We start from the raw sequence: 23,848 nt of genomic DNA, 5'->3' as shown, positions 1-23,848 counted from the left end.
CATTCTGCTCTTCTGGTATTAACTGAACTTAGATTTTTCTTCCATCTTCCTTCCCTGTGGGAGTGTCATTTCATACAATTTTCTCCTAATTGGAGTATGATCCTCTGAACACAAAACGTGGACTTTATCACCTGATATTTAAATGCCAGTCAAGAGTTTGGTAGAACAGGTTCTCTCATGGCTAGTGTGTTTAAGTTCTTTCTACAAGGAGTACTGTGATAAGTGCCAGAGGGATTTTACAGATGAAGAAGATTAAAGGCATCGGGTAATCAGAGTTGTATCAGATCTGTAGTAACAGCTGGAAGTACCTATCAGACAACGCAAGAGGAAGGAAGGTAAACTTTACTAACTGACCCTCACCAGCCATACGCTGCCTTGATATCTTGGTCTCTTCATGCTGAAAAAACAAGTTTCATACTGTCCTCATATGTTTAGTGAGATGTTATGCACCCAAGAGGTACCTTAAAGGCATGGAGGTTCTACTGAAATCTACAGCTTTGTTCCTGCCAGTGGGCACGTACTCTGTATTATTTTTCAAGTATCATTTTCCACAGGAAAACAAGTTAGCTTTGATTTTTGGCAAAGGAACTAGTGGAAGATCTGGCCAGGGCTGTGTATGGTACTACCACTAGATTCAGTAGGGATTTTGATAAACTGGAGGATCTTGTTCATTCATTGCTGATTTCTCTAGAAGTACTGGAGAGAGATGTCTTAACTTATTCCCAAGGTAAGTTGGAAATGTTCAGTGGAAATGAAATGATTAAAATACATATCAATTTGAATCTCTCAGCTCTTTGAACGTTTATTTATTTCTATGGCAGATGCTGTAGTGGTAAGCCAAGAGACATTTTCATAGCTAACATGTGTGAGTGATTTCTTCCTTAAATTGATTGGTTTAATTCAAACAGTAGGTTGAAGGTTCAGAATCATGCCAGGAACTCTGGAAAATGAGTGGAAAAATGCAGTGAATGTGCATCTAATTGTTCAAAAGTGTTCTGTTAATTCTTTGTTATTAGTGCTCCACTTCAATTTACTGAGGTGCTGGTTTTAATACTATGTTAAGACACTCTTTTCAACTGAAACATATTCTTTCAACAGTTTTAATTCCTTGGTAAAGTATTTAATTGTTTTCTTACCTCTCCTACTGAATTAGACAATGCTTGTACTATCTTCTCATGAGCAGTAGCAACAACGCTTTGTCCGTTGATCTCAATAATACGATGTCCTACTCTTACCCCGCCCCTCTCGGCTATTCCGCCTCGCATCAAGCTGCAAATCTGCCAAGAGAAAGCAAAGTTTATTAAAGTTTAGAAATGTCATAATGTAGCAGTTGCTAGGATTTAATACATAATAATGAGTGGTGATACCGTCAGGATTCCAGAAGATGTTGTGGAAAGTATTAAGCAATACAGCGAGTTTTTAAATGTTGGTTTGTTGGGTTTTTTTTCCCCCCAGAATGTCTGTAAATTACAGTTTTTATTTTCATTCTCATGGGCTGGGAACATATAAATACCGAACACAGTGATACAGGTAGCAGCCATGCAAAAGTGAAGTTAGGGGGAAGAGAGAAGTTTTATGTAATGTTGGGATAGGAGAAGAAAGTGATTTTTAAATATTTCTGACTGTGCCACCCAGACTCTTTCTGCAAACTACCACATTATTCTTTCTGAATAATGGGAAATATAAAAAGTGCTAACGTAAAAATTAATCGCCAACAGCAATTTTTTCACATACATGGAAAAAAACTGATATAAAGCTTAATCCTTAACCCTGCACAAACACTAGTTTAGGCTGAAGGAAAGGATGATGCCATACAGACATTCTATATTGAAAGCTTGGCAATCTGTCAAAAGGGTCACATAGATATAAGGAAGATATAAGGAAAGATCTATCTCAGAGATATAAGGAAGAAATTTTTGATGATGAGGGTGGTGAGACACTGGAAGAGGTTGCGCCGAGAAGTTGTGGAGGCTCCATCCCGAAAGTGTACAAGGCCAGGCTGGATGGGGCTTTGAGCAACCTCATCTAGTGGATGACGTCCCTGCCTGTGGCAGAGGGGTTGGAACTAGACGATCTTTAAAGGTCTCTTCCACCCAAACCGTTCTGTGAGGCTATGGAATGTGCAAATTCTGTTTCTTTTTACAGGCTGTTCTCAGCATAGTGAAGTGAAACACGACAACTTGTTTCCTGTGCCTCTGCAGCTTGGAAAAGGGCACTCTGCTCTCCAGAGCCACTCCCTTTCTCCGTGTTTTACAGTGCTGCTGGCCATAGGGAGCTCAGGATGAAGAAGGCAAGTCAGGCCACTGTTTCAACTGGCAGCCGCCGGTGCCAGTAAAGAACTAGGCACAAGTTTTGACTTTTATGCCCCCTACAATCGGGGAATAATTGTACAAGAAGAGTTACATTCACCAGGCATGGTCCCAGCAGACACTGCTACTTTAAATTATTCTGAGGTTGCAACATGCATGGTGTACAGGCAGAAGGAAAAATCTCAATCCAGTATGGGGAATTTAAAAGGATGTTTCCCCCTCAGCAGCAGTATTTGTGCTGCGACAGGGCCCTCCCTGACAGACTAGACAGCTGTATATTAGATAGAAATTGTTGGTAAGTTATTTCAGAAGACTAAGCTCATGCAGCACATAAGGCAGATAATGTATAGCGTCAATCTCTGGAACTGAGCGGAGCTTAGCAGTGCTGAGATTTACCTTTTGTTTACTGAGAAAAACCTGTTCTTGGAGGAAAAGAAATGAGCGCTAGAGCATCCAGCGATGGCTGTTTCTGCAGTTAGTGTCAACGGTTAGAATCATATGCCAAGAATTATTATTTGCTGAGATCTGGTAATTTGCTCAGAGCTAAATACAAGTATGATAAGATGTGGCTTGTGTCCCAGTGAGTTTGTAATCTAATTCAGAAACATAGTATGTGGGGAGATGGCCAAGCTGGAATATATCGAAGGTGAAACATTGTGTGTGGTTGACCAGAATCTTTTCTGTATGACACTAGCAGTTTCCTTCACAAATAACAATGCTATAAAAAATGAAATCTCTTCTTACTCAAAGTTTGGGTTGTCTGATACGGTGAGTGAAAATATATAGTTATTCTTTGTTTATAAAAGGCCTTTCTCAGCCTTCTGAAAAAAACCTTTCTCCTGCATTGAGACTTATCTTCTACCACACTATCATTAGTGGCTGAGTTTTACCTACTGTGGTTCATAAAGTATTTCTGATGGACTTTTATGGATAGGGGTACCATCAGGACCCTTCACAGAACTGTGTCTTGAATTTCAGTCACGTACAATGTCTTATTTTGCAGGTAGTCTGCCTTCTAATCATATAGCTGACAAGATAAGCTGTACTACATAGATCTTCTCTTTTCTAGAAAGCTGCTCAATTCAACTCACTGTTAGAATCCCCTTGCTGTTGGGGATTGTATGCAGTAATCTGAAAGGACAAAAAGCAGAATGTGCCAAAAGAAATCCTGTAAATATATTTTTCACAGTATAAAAGAAAATATAGAGACAGTACAGCCAGCTGAAATAAAAGCTTTCAGAGCAAATGGAAATGTGACCTCTTACCCCACTGGCATAAAGGAAAAGATAGTGGCTTGCATATCTATCCAGAGCACCTTTCATTCTGTGGCTCTCACAGCACTTTTAATACCATCAGTGAATTTCTTCTTTCTAACAGCCTCAGAGGTAGGAAGCAGTCTCTTATCTTCATTCAAGAATGTGATCCCTCTCCAGGGAAGGCAGTCAGCTTCCTTTTTGTGAGCATTAACTATTTTAATGAGGTAGAAAGAGAAACAGACACAGAGCCCAAGTGGCTCTGCCTAGCCTCCCAGATCCTGTTAAGCTAAAGACAGGGTGCAGATGTAAAGAAATATACTGTACTTAAAGCACACATTTATGTGGCTCCTGTATTTGCAAGTGGCTGACTCAAAGCAGCCTTAAGACTTTTGTCTCCAGCCAGTGGAGCTATGGCAGATTAGGCTGGCAAGTTTAAGCTGAGCAGTACCACTAAGTAAATACGATTGTATTCCGCCTGCTATACTTGTTGAACATGGTGACAGCTGTAATATTATTAAATAAAGCATGATGGATCTGGATCTTCTTGTAAGCAAGAGCCTGTACTCTATTTACTATGTAAACTGAAGGAGAAAAAGGAAGGAGGAAAAAAAAAAGGTGTAAACCATACTGGTTCAATCCATTCAGCTGTTACAGATTCTGCAATGTCTTAGACAAGCTGCAGTGCATCAGATGTGAAACTTCAGTAGCTTCGCAATCAGTTTTATCGCAGCTGCCCACTGTGTAGCAAAACATTAAGGACAGAAAAGTGCAAGGCAAACCAACTGTTTAGTCTGTGCAAATGCCTTAAATATAACCTATTAAACCAGGTTTCTCCTCATCTCACTCCTATATTACTCTATTTAAACCCTGTATGTTTTTTCGCCAGACAGTTTAAAGAAATACAAACAAAGGCAAGGAAGAAACAATAAACTGTCCGGTCTGTTAAGTTTTACCTAGTTTTACTGTATTTTTAGATAGAATTGTGCTAGGGTAGGGATATGGGGTAGATACACTTCTCGGAGAAAGTGTCTGAGCTCTGAGATCTAGACTGAGAAGTGGTGCGTTAGCAGCAGTAAAAATACAACTGGTAATACACAGATTTTTCATAATCTAGGAAACAAGATAATGATGTGATACGAGAGGACCGCTTTTATTTAAATATAATTTCAAAAGAAGTGTAGCATAATGATTTTCAGAAGGTGGCTGACAGGTCACCTTATGTTCACCTCCCCATTGCACAACATTCATACTTGTTCCATACGTATGCACAATATTTCTTTTTTTTCCTTACCGTTTTACAGTTCAAATTTTAAATTCCTTTTATAAATATGCAATGAAATTTCATCAGTAGCTTTCAAGAGCCATGAAGAATATTTGCATCATTAGTGCAAGAGGAATATTGCAAAATTAACATCGATTTATGCTGTTGCGCTGTTCCCTAACTAAAAGTTCCAAAAGCTGGCGCTACTAGTGCTCCATGAAGCACAACTTGAGGCTTTGCATTAATTAAACTCTACAGAATACACAAAGACGACAGTCACCTGCAGCAACCCAGTCTCCGCATCTTCCTGACACCCTATGCAAGCAAACCCCAGCTCAGATAGTACTTTTGTATGTCCAGGTTGTTTATGGGCTATTCACTAATATAATAGCTGTACATCCTGCACAGATGAGATAGGCAGGGTGAAAAGGAACCACCGCACATCTGCTATCAGAAGAGGCACAGAAAAAAAGTACTGGCAGCACGCATAATGAGGTAATGACATAGCACTAGGGGACATTTAATTATAGCCGTTCTGGCAAGCCATTTATTTCTTTGCTGTGCTAATGCTGAGCCAACAAAGAATAAGGATATTATTTCTGAATCCTGTCATAATTTGTAACAATTGCTGGCAATTACAATCCCGCTTTGTAAAAGTTCAGTGTCAAAACTACTAGAGACGTACTTTGCAGAGTCATATTTTCAAATGTTAAGTGAAGTAAGAGAGTTTATCTGAGGAAGGACTTACAGGCCTAGAAGCTTGTCTATACAGCAGCCTAACAAGAGATGTTAATCTCTCCTTTTTGTTCATTGGCTTTCATATTCAAACATGGACTCTTCATAAATGAAATGTATTACAAGACTTCCTTTTTTTGTTATCTGAGAAGGATTTCTATGCTGAATTCGGTAAACTTTATATCTGATGTCATCTAAATGTTGCTCATTTAACTGGAATGAACGACGACCATCCAGTGTGGTGAATACGACAAGTGACCAGTAGATGGAGTGAGCATGCTATGAAAGAAAACAACCACAGTCTGCAGAATTTACTAAACTGAGGCTCCGGTTATGTAGGAGATGATTAGCTGGGACAAGATGAATAGATTGTCTCACAGACTCCGTAACTGCCTCTGTCCCTGTGAGGTCATGATAAGCTGCTTCTAATCCACCTTGGCCTGATTCTTTTCCCCAGCCCTGACCCAACTCCCACCAATGCTGTGACAGGTCGCCTAAAACAGTTGACTAACACACCACAGTATTGCTCATTGTTCCTTAAATATATTTTCCTCTTTTTATCATAGCACTAGCTGAACATACTAGATTTACAAAGGATAGCAATTAGGAGATAGATCAACGCCTCATACAGTGTTATGTGCTGTTCTTGGCACCCTCTGTGAGATCTTGTAAAACCAGATCCCATCCCTTTCATCCTTTTTATACCAAGACTTGGGATGTGCTAACACAGAGTGAACTACCAGCAATTACCATACCCACTTAACATACATGTAGGTGAAACGGGATTAAGCACAGGCAAAGGAGGACAGAAATATACCACACACCTGATTTTTCTGTATTTTTTTACAGACCTCTCTCTACTCAAGTGTCAGAGCATTAATCCCAAACACGACAAATACTTTAAACCTCTGCTTCTAAAGGATGTCAACCTGGGGTAGGTATCACTTCAGAGTGCTTCCAGCTGGACCAAGGCTTGTAGCGGTGTTCTTTACACCAATCTCTGCTGTGACCATAACGTGATATGTGATCTTAGGTAGGAACACTTAAAACTTAGGTATAATAATAACCTAGAGATGGCTAGCAGAGCTAAAAGTCCACTAATGAGTCATCTGTTTGCTAAAGCACAGCAAGACCCATAAACCACATCCTATAGAGTTACCTGCTACTCGTCCAAGGGTGGCAAACAGAAATCTGGCAACTTCAATCGATGAGTTTCACAGAACAGGGGGCCAGAGCCCACAGTCCTTTGTGATGTAGTTTTCTGTGTGAGCAGCCTGATTATTTTTTTTCCCTAGACTGGAGGAAGAGGAGATGGTGATGGTCCTGCACTACAGACGGTCCCTAATGCTAGTATCAGCCCCCAGAAAGGCCAGGTGACTACCTGAGCTAGTTGTGTTGCGAGTTTGCTTTGGAAAGGTATCGGAGAATGGCTTGGGAAGGAAAAACTACGAGAGGAGGATCCTGAGCTGCACGGGGTAAGTGTTATCTGCCACAGTCATTCTCCCATTTGCTGCTGTTATTACAGGGAAACTGCAGCATGCAGAGAAGGGATACCTGGGCCACAACCTATACAATTACTTGCAGTGAGAGGTGTTTAGTTTTAACCAGAGGAGGTCGCGATTACATTCCCTTCCCACTACCATGTGATCCAAATAAAACATGCACAGCAGAAGAAAAATTAAAAGTCTTAGTGAGTGTGTGCTGAAATTTAAAAAAGAGAAACAGGATCAGAGCTAAGACTAGAATGTTATAATTGTTAAAACCTGTTTCAGCGTAACTGTTTTCCTTGCAACTCGGGCACACTAATTACAGAGTTATACATGAATTAGCTGATCCAGATATTGCACCAAACAATCTGGACTATAAATCTTGTGGCTGTATTATGTGGGAAAAACCTAAAAGATAAAAAAGAATGGCAGTACATAAAAGATAACATACATAAAAAAGAATGGCAGTACTTGTTCTCCTGGTGCTGTCCATTTGCATTATATTACTCAGAGATGCGATTATAATGTTTTGATTAATTAAGGGATCACAGTACAAAAAGTGAGGTCATGTGCAAGGATTTTTTCAGTACTTCAGTGTGTTTCTTGAAACAAAAAAAAAAGAAAAAAAACCCAAAACCCCAAACCAAGAGAGTCACTGAAGACAGAAACTTACAATTCCATTCTGTACACTGAAGCCCAGCTGGTATTTTAAGTCTGGCCGTTTTATGAGGACAGTAGTAACAGGAGGACAGCTGACAATGTTCAGTTTGACTTGTATCTGATTCTTGAGACCCTGTAAGATATTCCAAAAGTTAGTATTTCTGAAATGGATCTTAATTTGCTCTTTCATTAGTGATTTCCTAATTGCAAGAGTGTAAAGCAGCTGATCTGAGAAAGAACAGCTAGACTTAATAGAAATCTGTTGTTAACTTAGAGATACATTTCTCTGTTTCATTTATTTCCTAAGCTATTTGGCCCAACAAAACATATCAAAACTTTGCCTTTAATTACTACAGAAACTTCAGAAAAGTTTTCAAAAAAACCCGAAACTGACTACTGCTTGCCCTTTACCAGCGTATGGCTAATTAATCTCCTGCTGCTGCTGCTGCTCTTGGTAAATCTGCACAGACATTAGATTTAGTCTTAGTGATTAAAGATAATGCATTGTGAGATTCCATCGTGTCTGGCGAAATCTTCGTATGCTCACTTGATCTGTCCTGCAGTCTACCAGCCTCCATCTGTTTCATCTACATGGAGCCCAAAGAAGTATAGTAGATTTTAATCCTCAGATTTTAATTTGGAGGCTGTGGGGAAGCCTGAAACTTTGAAGATAGCTAAATAACTTAATTTAGGCAAGTTTTTCAGACCTGGCCTCATTTGTTATAGTCCAGTAACAAAGCTGCAGTCAAATTCTCCAGCCCTAAATTTCTGTACTTTATCACCCCCAAATTTCTGTTTCTAATTCTACTTTCTGTTAATGACAGATTACTTTTTTTTTTTTTTGCAGTGGTATAAAAAATTATATCTGCTGGAAATCTACAGGGTCGCTTGTCAGAATATTACGTCTCTGCTGGCTTACAATCCACAGCATATAGTTGTAAGTTTGGGGTACCTTTATGATCCCTTGGCATGTTGCAAGAGGTAGACCAACTAAACTGGTCCCATTAATGGACATAATTTGGTCTCCAATGCTTAGTTTTCCTGAACGGGCTGCAGGGCCTCCGTTCATCATGTTAGCCAGGATAACAGTGGGTAGAATGGATCCCCATCCAGATTCCACAATCACTACCCCAAGAATTTCTCCCTTCTGTTTTTCTAGCTGGAGCTGCAATTAAAAAGAAAAAAAAAATGTTTGCTTTGATTCGTCTAAATTTGAGCACTAGCATCTCAGTTGTTCCTGAATAACACCTACAAATTACAAAAAGAATTATTCTTTGCCATTAGGTAGAAGCATGACTTCAAAAGCACTGTTAAAACTGTGTAACACATACCTATTTCTTTTCAGGGTATCCTCCACTTGTTTGCTGAAGGTCATATAGGTCCTTATAATAAGCAAAAACCTAACACATTGGTTAACTTTATAGAAAGTGGTGGAACTGAATACCAAATGAATGAATGCCAAAGAAGTTTTTATCCTTCTTGGAACCTGGCGGCTAGGGGAGGCTGTAACATTTTGTGGCTAAGACAATGCCTGGAATACAGGCTTGAGTTTGGCTCCACTTCTGCCATCACTGCTCAGGTTGTCTCTTGATCTCGGGGTTTGTCTGTCCTTATTTTCAGGCAAGGATCTCTTGATTATTATTGTTGCTATTGTTATTATAAATAACATTATTATTATTATTATTAACATTATTGACTATACTTGTGCCTAGCATGTTAATCTAAGATCCCTGATACGCTGATGTAATGTAAATGACGACTTCTCCTCAAATATGGTGATGTTAACTGTTCAGTAATCATAGCATATCTAACTTTTACAGAAGAGGAGTAAGAGTTTAAGTAGAGAATATACTCTTTAACAAAATACTGGGAATTATTTTCTTTCAAATGTGGAAGGACACAGACATCCGTACTTACGGGAACCACAAAGGCCAACTGACTTTTGTTGAAGCTATCTATCAAGGCTTTGAACCAACCAGTATGCCACAACTCTGTCATTGTTCAAACATTCATAAACCAATTAGAAACAAAGGCACCACAAAAATAATGACCTTTTTAATCACTTTGAAATGTGACACATTTGTATTTTTCTGTTCTGATTCTAACCAATATTTGTTCAACTGAATTTTCCCTTGTTTGCTACAAGAGAAATATTTTTGTCATGCTTATATGCACATGAAAACACTTTATTGATATCTAGTGACTGGAGATGTATAAAACTACACATCAAATCATAACCTTTCTATCTGCAGGTATAGGTGACAAATGCTTTCTTCCCAAGAACACACATGCTGTACACAAAAGAACCTGTAATGCTAGAAGAAATGAGTATAAGTAGGAAAGCTGTGACTGAAGGATTAAGCGATTTGCAGTACATCTCAAAGTAAGGTTGCTTTAGGACTCAGCATAGAAACTCTGACCTTTGGAACACGGGCCAAATCCCTATCGCACTGCAGCAATGTAAGACAAAGCAGAATCTGGGTGCAACTGCACTCGCCACATTCTGGTCTGGAATGCCCAGTAGTACAGTGACTTTTGTATGAAATGTACAATGTGAAATATATGGCTGTTGTACAGAAAGAATCCATTACATCCACAATCAAATGCAAATAGTTATACTTATGTAATTTGAGGCACTTCAGGGAAATTCTTGCCTTTTCATGCATTATGAGTGTGAAACTCCATTTCATGTGGCAGTTTTGCTGGTGTTCTAATAGGGGAAGAGAAATTGGCCTGCTCAGTGCCACAGCATCCTGGACTTGTGGTCCTTGTATCCATTAAGTAAGAAACCACTTACAACATGCATTAAAATGGATTGTCATCTCTCTTTCCGTATCAATACATTGATAAAACATAAAAACACCTTACACTGTGTACTGTGAACAGCACAGAGCTTATCTATGTCAGATGTAAATGTACTTTATTACTGTTTTGATCAATGGCAGCAGAAAGACCCTGAAAATGAAAAGAACTTCTAAAAACTTATAAAGCTGATTTTAGTAACACAGTATTGATGAAGCAACACATCTTGAGATGTAAAGTCATCCTTAAAATGCCAAAAGATATTTCCATGAGAACTACATTCCTCTGAAAAAACGGATCAATCTGAAATGAAATTCCAAAACTAGTTTACCTCTTTGCAGTTTTCTGAATTGGAAAAGTGTATGAGGTCATCATTGTACATCTCTTGGGTATTGATGATGTCACTGTATTCTTTCTGACTGAGATCCTCTGGGTTAATTCCATTGGCTCTTAAAAACTCTTGGTAAGCCACACTGAAAGCCTGACCAATTGACTGAGCTATCAGCTGTGCCTAGAATGTAGAACAAAACACAGCTCAGAGAAAGGACTGATAAACAGTTTCCCACTGAAACCATAAGAAATAAGAGAGAGATTGGATTTTAAGACAAAGTCAAAATAAAGGATCCTGCAAAGTTACTACAGCAGTATGGGTAACTGACTTTAAGGTCAGTTGTACAGAAAGAACCCATTACATCCAAAATCAAATTGCAGACTCCATTTAAATACCCTGCTGATCTCCGTTCATCAGTACGTTGCAGTAGCAAGCAGCCATATGCTACTTATGTACTCGTTCCAACAAACTCTGGAGAGTACTGGCTGTGTACCAATATGGAACAGAGCTTACAGAAAAGACGGTCACAAACCCCGCTTCTGATTACAGTATATTTGCAGGAGTGATGAGAGAATGGATGCTCTGCTTGCACATGCCTTCACAGACATGTATGCACTGATGATTTTGGTTGTTGTGTCACCTGCTGCTTCTGCACCTTGGTTTTATAGGACTGAAAACACTGCTTCAACAAAACCATCTGCTCTCCTATTACTGCCATGATACCTGTCTCATATTCCCAGCAAACCAGTAATAGCCCTACTTACCCACTGCACATCTACAATAGCTATTCCCACTAACACCTTGACTAGGAACGTCAGGGACGCTTTCAAGAATGCAGCCAGAGCCATGATTATAGCTTGTTAATGTTAAGAACAACTCTTCAGAATCCCCTGTGTCTTTATTAATTTTTGGAGCACTTATCTGCGCATGCATTTTATTACAGTGTGCAATAAAAGATGGCTTCCCGTTACAGTGGGCTGTATAGCGAGTACAATTAATGAAACGTTATGGTGACTGGTATTTGCATGTGTCAGAAATATATATACTTTAGAAAGAAATCTACAGAAACCGACGATGATGTTGATAATACTAACAACTTTGCACATTCAGCCCACTGCAAAAGTCAACTAATTAAAGAATTATTGAACTGCCGTAAAATTTACTTTCTTGTTCCACTAGATGGCACTGGAACACAGAGAAACAGAGGTAGAGCTAAGTAAAAGGAATTTGTAATCAACTTTTTCTACACTTGAATTTTTTTTTTCCCCTATTCTGAGTTTACTGCAGCTCACAGGAGAATGCCACGTTGAGTTTCACATATTTGTGGTTTTCAGGTACTGTATTCTGTCATCAGGGGATATGAGTAACTCCCAGTGATCTGAGGAGGAGTTAATTGCATCTTACAACGTAACTCCCTAAAAATATTACTAATCAAACCTATAAAACTATTCTGGAAATGCAACGCACTTTCTTGGACAGTAGGTACATGCTAAATGCATTATGAATGCATAGGGTTTTCTGGACAACATTGTAAATCTAAATCTTCTTGCAATCTACTGATCAGATACATAGTGTTTTCTTTGATGCTACAAGGTGGTTTTCTTACTTCATTTGTGCTGGACTACACAAAAGCACCAATCTGCTTTATTGGAAAATGGTTTTAGAAAATCAAGGACATAATTAGCCTAGCCAGTCACAAATCATTCCTTCGTATTTTAAACATCTTTTCAAATCTTATCAATATACCAAGAGGTTTGTAGTAGTATGGTAGTACAGAAGTCATCAAGAACGTTTTTATATTGTTCCATTATTAAAGTTTATCACCAGTCCTTATTGACGACTTTTTTCGATCTCCAGTGCCATTGCTTTCTCTGTAGTTAGTCCTTCGCTTTTGCCTCCATTTTACATTCTCAAAACCAACACATCTAGATGTCATATTCTATTCCATTACTGCTAGTAACAGCTAGTTCTCACATCTTAATTTTATCTATATCTCCAAGTTTTTATGGATGTTTATGAAAGTCTTCAGCATTATGTACAACTTAGAGATAATGTAATAAAGTTGCTTGAAAAGGTCACCCCAGCAAAGCAGGGGCAGAGCTAACTAGGTCTGAGAACAATCCCAGTCTAGCACTCTAACCTTTAGACAATGCCATTTCTCCTTCACAGGCTTAATTGCTTTAAAATGATGAAAATGATAATTAGCTCAAAAAATATGCAACCTGTGATTTATGACTGTCTGAACCAAAGAACTCAATTCTTTTTTAATTGTTATGACAGAAATTATATTTAAAGCTGTTCCTATATAACAATGGTCAGAAATGTTTGGTACTGCCTGTTACTAATACCTGTATCTCAACTGTCAAGTTAGAAACAGACAACAAATTTTGCTTTTTCTGTTTTACTAGCTTGGTATATTTTCCCATAAATGTTTTAGGTTGAAGTCCCCTGGTCTGCCACTTCAGACACAAATATCTATTTCACTACAAAACTGGATGTACAATAGCAGTAAAGCAAGGTTATCTTCCTTTGCCACAAGAGGGAAGGGCATGGCACGCCAGCACTTTTCACAGGGGTGAAATAGGATGCAGCAGAGATGTACAGAACTCTTTTGCAACCACTACTTCTGCAATCCTATTTCGAGAATGGCTCCAAGTTCTTTCATCGTTTGGTATTTCTGATGCAAGTGAAAATTAGAACCTAAATTCTGAAGCAGTCACTCGTTTTTTAACAAAAGTGGTTTAGGGCTAATATGGTATTGGATCTCAGAGTATCTTATGGCATAAAATGACTGAAATTATGCTTTCTGTTGCATACGTGTTCTGAGAAAGTAGTGGGAGTGAGTTCTTCCTAGCCTTTTACTTAAGAATTGCTAAACTCTTCTGGCCATGAAGAAAAAATTCTATAGAGAACTAAACTTTCTCAGCTCTATTGCATTTATATAAGAATTCTAATTCATAATCTTTGCTGGGGATGAAAAGAGAGAACTGAAAAATAAACAGCTGTATGTGTTCTTAAACATCAAAGGATCAAGTCGCATGTTTGAGAGTACGTATACCAACTACAGGTAAGCCAGCCATAAGGGAATAAGGAGTGGGTAGAGGGCAACCTTGTGCCAGGCCTGCAAAGTTGGTAGAAGTTCTCAGCAACTTGGCTTCAGTTTAAGAGAGGTCCAGAACGGTTCCACCTCATTGCCAAGTGTCTGGAGGCTTACGTGTGTCATTATGTGCCAACCTGCTGACTAAAGGATCCGATCCAGGATGAATGATCAATTTGATATCCCATAAATTAATTTTGGCCATGAATGGCCATCAACTTCCAGACAACTCCAAATAGTTAGGTATTAAAGCATTTGGGGAAGTGTTGTTGAAAGAACACAAATGATTCTGTAATATATGAGACAAAGAGTGGATATTTTGGGACTGAGGAGGAGACCTGAATTTGCGACATGAATTTGTGGAGACAGAAAAGAGATATGAATATGGACAAACAACTGGCTAATGTTTCCACAGATTACCTGTAGCTTCAATAAGAAAAGATTACTGACAACAAAAATTCATTCAAGAAATTCGATGTAATTTCAGAGATTCTCTAAATGATATATGTTGTTTAAATAAATTTAATTCCATTTACTTACATCCTCTGACTCAAAGACATGGCATATCATTTTGTACTGCTTCTTTCCTTCCTGGGCGCCAGGTGTTGTTTCAATACAGTCTTGAGAAGCTGATCTTGGCATGCGGCGTCGCGCCATTAAAACCACAATGTTACCAATATCAGCAATATATGAGATTGTGCGCAGCGCATGATCCATCATTGTTTCCTACATAAAGCAAAGAGAAATAAAGTCATTCTTCATGCCTGCTGTTATTCTACAAATGCTGCATCTTCCCTCTCCTTGATGGCCTATTGCTTGAGAATGACAAAAGCTGCAGACGCACTTCCTATGGGCTCAGATCCGACATTCCCTACGCAGTCAATGGGCCCAAACTCCAACTGAAGGCATAGTGGCTGTTGAAGAAATTGGCTTCAATGGAAGTGTTGCCTGAGCAAATGCAACGTGGTTGCTACTGTAAAGCAATCACGAAGATCTAGACTCATGTTTTATAAACGTTTTCATGCTGTTGGAAAATTATGTTTCCCTTTTGTATTGGTTTTGCTGAATGAAGCAGATGCGTTTCACAATGACAAAACAAGTTTTAGGGAAGTCACATATATATGAGAAGATGTTATAATTTCCCGATTTTTTTTAAATAATGTCCTATAATAGCAATAATATCTAAGGTAACATTTTCTCATATACAGCAAAGCGATACTTACTTTCTTTGTAAAGAGCTATGAAGGCAGTATTTCACCTTCTCTGTAGGCAGAATTTTTAATACTTTTTTCTGGCTACCTATATATCTTGGATCAGTTTGGAGGGAAATGGTCTAGTGTCTGGGCTCACAGTCAAAATCCTATTCCAGTCAATGTCATTAGGCTGCCAATTTGGTTGTGCTGGGAGAACTCAACTCAGAAGAGCCGTTGCCTGAGAATGATTTTAAGCAGAAACCTGTCCAAGCTTCATCCTAATGAACACTTCTTATGTAACAACACATGAAGAGTACTAAATATAAAAAGCTTCTACCTCAAATCCCTGAGTTCTGCATCCTTTTAATTACTTTAGCCTTTTAAACTCTTACTTTCTGCTATTAGCAGGGAAATCCCAACCTACTACTTCCAAATGTTTTTCTCACAGGAACGTATCATTGTTCAGTGGCTTTGATTAAGTATTGAGTTGCCTTGGACAAATGAAAACTGAGTGCCTATTTGTAGTCAGAGAAGGATATGTTGTCACTAAACTTATTTTGTTTCAGATATTACTATTTTATCTTTTGTTTCCATCTCCAGTTCATGCTTCTATCAATTGTTTCTTATATAAAAGAGCAATGAGGTCCCAGAAGGAAGAACCTTCAATGACATTTTGTAACAGTTTCTGTGCACCACTAAGTATGAACTTGTAGTAAGTTTTATTATTTCTGAACTCAGCATTAAGTATGAATAAATTAATGTGGCTCAACAGCTAGCAGTCTCATTTTCATTAAGAGGTTTCTATATGTAAAATAATGTTATTTTAATAAAACAATATATGTGACATTGCTACAGTGATAATTTCAAAGGATTTTGATATATTTAGGACTGCAAAGACAAACAGAATGATATACTTGTTTACACTAATGTTTTAGACAATTATGTGTACCTTCATACAGGTTTTAGTCAAGATACTGTATAAGCAACCTAATTTCTCCTTTAGGTTTTTTTTAAATAAAAAGCCACAACTGCTCTAAGTTCCCAAAAGGCATGTTGCTATGGAAGATGTTCCCTAGTGGTAAGAACTTTCAGGTTTAAAATGAGAGTTTTAGGAATGCTCATGCAATCAAGTAATCTGATTGACTGTACTTCCTTTAAGTGCCTTGAAAAAATCACTATTACTGAAGACTGTGTATAATTACAGAGGAAGAGAAATTCCTAGGAAAAAAGGTAATATAACTTATGTTAGTAATACTTATCTGGCAGATATTTTGACAATTTAGACAAAATATTAGAAAAAGCCTCCTAGCTGTAAGGACCCACAGAAGCCATAAAACGATATTTTAAGGTAGTGATGATTTACATTTTTTCCTGAGGAGACATTCAAGGACTGTATGTTGTTCTTCACTATGTGACTGTGCTGTCCTTCCTCACCCCGCTACTGCCCACATATAACCATCTGACTTGAGGTGCTTGTCCTCTGTACTTGGAGCAGTCAGCCTTTGCTCCTTCTCAGTTTCAAACAAGGCCAGACTCTACTTTGCCATCACATGAGTAAAACGTCTGTGTCTTGTTACAACGGTCGCACGACGTGTGCAGTTCTTGTGTGACAAAGATGAGACTGCAGGAGGTTCATGAGAGGTAGTTTCAATAGCAGGCTGCCAGGGTAATTAATTCAGCTCTCAGACGTGGCTGGTGTGCTGTACTGAATCCAATCTGTTGCCATTGGTTGAACATCCTTGTTTTAAGGCAAAAGAGTCCAAATCCTATATTTATGGGTCATTTCAAACCTGAGCGTTATAGGTTTCTTAAACTGGATGCTGCTTACTTTAAAACCTTATGGTAAGTACTTATTTTAATTAAGATAAAGCTTTCTATTGAAACAAAGACCACGAAAGTGCCTCCAAACCATGCTTTGTTAGCTTTTCTTCCTATCATTTCTTTACATATTTTGCCATTGTAGAGTTGAACTGTTCTCTTTTTTAAGAAACAGAAATGGCCCATCTGAAAATTCCTTCTTGCTGGGGTCATTGGTCAGTTTGGAGAGTTTTCCAGACTTTTATTTATTGCTCAAACTAAAAACACTGAGAAGCATAATAGTTTTATTGATCAAACTAGCTGAGGATATCCCCTTCCCTGCCCTCCCCCCCCCCAGCTAAAAACATCCACCAAATTCTGCCTGAATTGGAATAAAAAAATACTTACTACTGAATCAATTTGTTTCACTTTACTTTGTGATCTCTATTAGTTTTAAGTCAGTAAATTGCTTTCTGGTGTCTAAAATATCTTTGGTTCTTGGCCAAGACTGAGGTTGTCTCTGCTACTTTTGGTATCTGCTTGGATATATATGTGGATATTTCTAATGTGAAGAAAGAAAAATTGATGACAGATTTGTTGGTTTTGTTTTTTTTAACTAAGAAGGCCTTTTGTTTTTCTTTTTTTTTTTTTATTATTTGCTAGTGGCTCTTGATATGTATCAGAATATCCCACTGAGCAGCATGAGGTCAGTTTTCATCTAACTCAATCATATTAGATGACTGAAATACCCTCCTTGCTGTGTCTGTAGTGGCAGGGTTTCCCTTGATATCTGATCTTCCAAAAAACCCTATAATGTGGTATGAGATAATACACAATTTTCATCATTTATATAAGCAGCAGTATCCTTTACATAAACAGCTAGGTATTAGTTTACCATTAGTTGAACAAATCTCTAAGGCCTAAGAGAGAAAGATCGTTCCTCAAGTCAACACGATTAATTGTTTTAAGAATTTCAGTACAATTTAACTTGACAGAGAAAGAAAAATATAAATAATCATTGTTTCTTAGAACCACCTGTCCTACTGAAGAGAATCACTACCCATAAAATTATTGTAATGATTCTTCTCAGGCTTGAAATAAAATGTTCTATGCTTATCCCTAAACTATGAAAAGTGATGATGGTTAAGAGATGGTTTGGGGGGTGTCTCTAAGGGTTGCAGGGGCTCAGGAGGATTTACAGCACTTCTCTCAGTATGGAAAAATGTTTTATAATGGACATCTCTCAGCAGGGTCTTGGGAGCTCTGCAGAGATAATTGCTTTTCAGCAGTCTGCACTAAGTATTCTGTAAGGGTGTAATCATACATGCAGTGTGCACAAGAGTGAATGGACTGGGAAAATGAATGCATTTAATCTCACCTGCCAAGAAAGTCTTTCTGTCCTTATCGTCACACAGAAGTTACTCAAAGGGGTTTTTTTTATTTTCCCCTTGTAGGGGTGAAAGCAGTCATTCCCCCGCTCCCTCCCACCTCTTTCCTGCCTAATGCAACTGCAATTAGGACAAGGCAAATAATGTATAGCGACTGTAAACGTCTTTACTTTTGACTACTTGTGACTTGACTTTTTCCTTTCTCGCTTCATATTCCATTCCACTCTATTTTCCATTACCATTATCTCATTTTCAGCTTCTCTCCTCCTTTGTTACTTTCCCGTGAATCCCTCCATCTCTGCCCATCTGCTTCTCTGTTTTTTCCCTCATCCCTTTTCTAGTCCCATCCATTCCATCCTTGTTATCCTTATATTTGTCCTTAGAAATTCAGCCTCTCTCTTGGCCTTTTTCAAAACCCCTGTTCTATTTTCTCCTGTCCAGATTCCCCTTTCTCAGAATCTCCCTTCCTTTCTAAGGAACTCTTGTAGAATCCCATTTGTTGTCCCTCTTGAAACCCAAAGAACACCAGAAGGAGGAAAACCTAAGCATTTTTCCAAGCTTTCAAGTGATGTAGTCCTGTGGGAGTGTGAATTAGCCTAATGAGTCAGACGATTTTATGGAACCAATCACCTACCAGAAGCTCTGCACATACACATTTGTGACCTCTATGTCTGTCTTTTTCTCTGCTAGTTTTCCCAGTTGCTTCACTCCTAGCTTCTGTTCACTGAATGAGCAAGAAGATGGGAGAGGCTGCTGTGATATTTCTGCTGTTTTTGTGCACTGACTGCGAGCCCGTAAAGCTGTGGCACAGGGAAGAATTGCTCTCATACGAAGCAGGCATGTGGCCAAACCTAAGGGTGCTTCTACCACGTATACTAAACAGGTGGTCACCTTGGGCTGAATGTATTCAGTAACTAAATGCATAAGCAACTAAAAAGTGGCAGGGGTGCCATTTCCTAGTGTTGCTGAGGGCAACAGAAACACCAGAGCTGGCTCTGTTCCAACATGGCAATACACCTTACTGGTGCTACTCAGCATTTTGAACCCTGCTGCATGTCATTTTTTAACTGAGAATTTTACATTTTAAATCAGCTGCTACCTCATGTGAGCTATACAACACTACAGATGGATTAAAACACGGATGGCAGAAATAGGTTTTATATAATTGATAAAACCATGAAAGAACAGATTGTCTCTGCCAGCTGCCACACCAGCTGAAATAGTCCTATGGTAATTACACCAGTCAGGAAACTTCACTAGCACTGAAAAATATTACCAAGCCAAAAATGCAGCAGCATGCCAACAGCAATGCTAAAAAGTCATGGGAATAAGTCTCTTACAGCTCTCTGAAAGACCCACTGTAAAAAAAAAGAAAGCAAAAACCCCAGGGCAAACACCAAAGAGCCTGTAATTACAATAATTTCCAATATTGCTATTTTCATCTGGTTGAACAGCTCATACTAGACACCATTCCTCATGGTGCATTGCATTTTATATCACTAGAAATCTCAGGGGAATCAGGAGAATAAGATAACAGTCACTTTGACAAAGCGTTTATGGTCTGCCTCAAAGGACTTTCCTTTTTTATTTTTAACAGGGTTGGTGTTCAGCTGAAATGCTGAACTATTTAAAGAAGGGCAAGAGTGACTTCCACTAAGACTAATCCTTACTCAACAAAGAGAACTTATCTATTTAATGCCACACATTCCAACTATAAACCGTAGCTGTTCATTTACCAATACTTGTCTGTAGTCATCTTCACACTGATAATTACTAGCATTTTATTTTCTGCTAATGCAAAAAGTAGTCATAAGCTTTGATAATATACTCTCTGGATGACGCCCATCTACCCTGAGGTCAAAAAAAAGGCTGAGCTATAACAAATAGTGGTATTGGTTATCATGGATGAAATGCAGTATCAGGATGATTTACGGATGGCAGATTGTAAATACTGCTGCCCATGTTAGATGGGATATTCTACTCCTCATCTAGCTCCATCTCTTGGGAGTTCTAGTGGCATGTTAAGGACATCTGCTTATGTTAAAAGAAAAATTTCCTGGAGATACTATCATTACCCTCACATTAAAAAATAGTAACGCTCCCTTAAATTTCAGGAAGAAGTAGGTGCCTCATGGTTTGCATTGTTAGAAAAACAAATCATACACTAATTGAAAACAAAACAAAATCCTAATGTAGAGTGCTACATTTATCTTTATTGAAGTATCTCCTATAGTTTCAGCTCATTTCTTCAGTTAGCCATGATATTTCTGAACTCTGATCTTATACACCAAGATACAAGTTCAATAACCATTTTCTTTCCGTCTCTGAAGTTGTTTATGAAAATACTGAACAGTACTACATCAAAGAAACATGCTTGTGAGTCTCCCTCTGCTCTTTACCTCTTTATATTGCCATCTATATGGCAATATATCAGAAATAAGTACACCCTCAGAAATTTTTTAGCCTGCTTGTATCTAGATCATCTAATCTAGAAAATATTATATGAGATAAAAGCCTTATTTAAGTCAATAGGTGATGTGTGCTGCTTCTGTGTGATGGACAAATATATTCCCCATCACAAAAGAAAACGATTGATTTGACATGATTTACTTTTGACAAATCTGTGCTGACTCTTGCTTGTCTCCACTCACAAACTGCCTACAAAGGGTTGGTTTGTTTTGATATCTTTCTGACAGTTAAACTTACCTATAATCCTTGGTCTGTTCTGCTACTAAAAAAAAGACTAAATATTACCTTCATAAGTTCTGGAACAGTGTCATTGAAAGGATAGCATAAGGTCATTTCAACCACTTTTTCCAAATACTACAAGATGGATTTTCTAGTTTAGCTGTATCTAGCTGAACTAAGCGCTTTCTAAGTGGTTTGTTCTTTAATGTAACTTGAGGTCTTACTGTTTTTCAACTGCTGTTAGCTGCATACAGTGGAGTTTTTTAGTGAAAACTAAAGCAAAAAATGTCACTAAAATTTCCCCTTTCAAAGCCTCTCATAAGAATGAAAATTAAGACTTTCTGTAAGTATGATCAAAGTCTAAGAGATCTTGTGAGATTATTATACTAAATATTGGGATCCATGTATAAATTATATGTATTTAATAGTAAATTCCTTTAAAAAAGTCCTTCTTATGAAGATCACCTCTTATTGAATATATATATGTAATCCTAGAAGATGAGGCTGATCATTGCTGTGGTCTCCAGATGCTTCTTTAAAATGAATAATTAATAATTTACCTTAGGCAAAGAGGATGGTAGCTCAGATGTGATTTATGGAAAAATTGGAGGTTAAATGTTAACAATGGCAAGATATGAATAGCTTAGTCAAAGCAGCAAGTGACTTCCCTGTTAGATGGTAAATTTGGGTACTGAAACCGTTTCAGAGAAACAGCGTACATGCATTCTGAAAGACTTTTGAATCTTTTCCTAAGTTGAATTATAGACCTCAGCAACATGCAGATATTTTCCAATACATCAAATAAGTAAAACTGGTGTCAGTATTACTATACTGGCAAATGGCAAGTGTTACAACAATAGCAGATCTAACACCACTCTTTCTGAATATTCTCACAACAGTGAATTTATCCAAATTTAGTAAAGTTTCCCACTAATAGTATAAGAGCGCAGTCTAACTCAACATTATTCTTGAAGGGTTTTAATCATAACTTACCTGTGTGTCTGCATTTAAAACTTTGATTCTCTGTGTGGAGATGAACAGATCCACTTCAGTCAAGGCCTGGGAATCTCCCTCTGAAGTCTTAAAGACAGATGCTTTGTTACAAGGGGAATTTTAATTTCCTCTTTAGAATGACAAATTCATTGATCACTTCAAGCATAATGTGATGTGAGGCATCGCACTGTTAAACCACTACAAAGACGGCTATTCAAAGGTGTTTCTAAATACATGCAAAGGGTGCATTTATTGCATAGAAAGAGTGAAGCATACTCTGATTTTGTGGGTAAGAGTGAATTTTCAGAGCCCATGGGACTGACAGCTCAAGTACTAAAATTCTCTATTTATAGCCAGAACAGGAGAAAGAGTATGGCTGTTTCTTCCCCACTGTCTCATCGATGCACATCAGTTCTCGAGGCACCGGAATTGAGGAAGTAGGAGAATTGAGAAAGTGACTTACTCCCCATCAGCTGCTTAGCCCTTGCCATCTTCAGTGAGCTCACCAAAAAAAGTGCAAGCTGGTGCTCAGTACTGTGGTGGGCTCTAGGTTTGTTTTAGATTTTTAGTTTAGTTTTTTTCTAGAAAATAAAGAACTGAGCACTGAACTAATATTTCTCTCATATCACAGAAAGCCATCAGGTGACTTCTAGACCTCCACTTCTGAGCACTGCTCACTAGGGAAACAGTTCCATATCCCATTAGAAAACATGGTCACAGAGCAAGTGGGATTACAGTGTAATGCCACATGTTTCCTAAGTGTGAGTCCTGGCTCTGCCCGCGTGAGAAAACAGGAAAGTGGCAAAGCAGCTGCTGCCTCTCACTGAAGCATCATCCAAGAGTTGACCTAATACTCTGAGTTTCAGCAGGAACCTATTTATTCCTCCAGGTACTTGTCCACCGTGCACTACTGCAACGGGTATTTAGCAGCACCCATGTTAGCAGCCTCAGAATAAAATTGCCACAGACTGTATCACCCTGTGCTAAAGGCAGGCATCAATCTCCAGGTCAGAGACTGGTTCTTTGATGAAACAGTACAAGGACAAATGATGTATTTGCTGCTCTTTTCTGTAGTTACAAAGGCTTAGCTATGCCTATAATTAATTCACATTAATTTTATTCAAATTAAGTCTCATCCAGCAAAATACAAAGCAAGCACATACTTTGGTAGAGATTACTTGCATTGCTTTCATCCAAGACCATCACAAAGAGCAAGATTAATTTTAGTGATATTTTTGTCAACTGTATTTAGTTAACTAAAGTATAGCTTTTAACTGAGTGAAACGTCTCCTGTATGAATTGTTCTAGCTACTACCTGGTAAATGTATTTTATTTGTTTTTAAATATCGACAATAATTTAATAAATATACAGTAAGTCACAGGCATAGGAAATACATCTTACTGCTTTGGTTAGTAAAATAAAAATAAGCATTACATTAAAAAAAATCTCCTGGATAACATTGGCTGTATATCTGGACTAAACAAATCACAGGTATTAAACAGAAGAAGAGCAGCAGACAGGCACTCCAGCAAATGAACAATGAAGAAAAAGATTTCATTTTATTCCATCCAGTGTTCGTCTACTTAATAAAGAAGAAACCAAAATGACTTTATAAGGACCCATAATGAAAGACACAACACTCCATGGAGAACAAGTACAACACAAATGTAAGTAAACCTTAGCATTCAAGAAAAACAGTTTACACACCGCTTTTTTCTTGATTTTAGCCGCCTTTTGCATCCTCTGAGGAGTAGCATAAAAAAAGAATGCAGACAGATGTACACACAAAGAAAGAGAAAAGACAGTGTGGGAAGTCAGGGAAACCTTTTGACTATGAATCCAGACTGTTA

At 38.1% G+C, this 23,848-nt stretch overlaps 1 protein-coding gene across 2 annotated transcripts in view; it reads right to left on the bottom strand.

Annotated features, from left to right (window-relative positions):
- APBA2 (amyloid beta precursor protein binding family A member 2) overlaps positions 1-23,848 on the bottom strand; it is a 48,493-nt gene that overhangs the window by 1,607 nt on the left and 23,038 nt on the right. Inside the window, exons 6-12 of one of the 2 annotated variants that reach the window (XM_050903127.1) lie at positions 23,706-23,741; positions 21,998-22,084; positions 14,479-14,664; positions 10,842-11,021; positions 8,661-8,873; positions 7,722-7,841; positions 1,137-1,277 (exon numbers count right to left, since the gene is read on the bottom strand). In XM_050903127.1, the coding sequence (XP_050759084.1) occupies positions 1,137-1,277; positions 7,722-7,841; positions 8,661-8,873; positions 10,842-11,021; positions 14,479-14,664; positions 21,998-22,084; positions 23,706-23,741 (963 nt within the window). The remainder of the gene's footprint in view (positions 1-1,136; positions 1,278-7,721; positions 7,842-8,660; positions 8,874-10,841; positions 11,022-14,478; positions 14,665-21,997; positions 22,085-23,705; positions 23,742-23,848) is intronic. The other variant, XM_050903124.1, reaches the window with a different exon arrangement.

The sequence above is a fragment of the Gymnogyps californianus genome, chromosome 11, assembly GCF_018139145.2.
Source record: "Gymnogyps californianus isolate 813 chromosome 11, ASM1813914v2, whole genome shotgun sequence".
NCBI classification, from domain to species: domain Eukaryota; kingdom Metazoa; phylum Chordata; class Aves; order Accipitriformes; family Cathartidae; genus Gymnogyps; species Gymnogyps californianus.
This window is presented reverse-complemented; position numbering and strand designations above follow the sequence as displayed.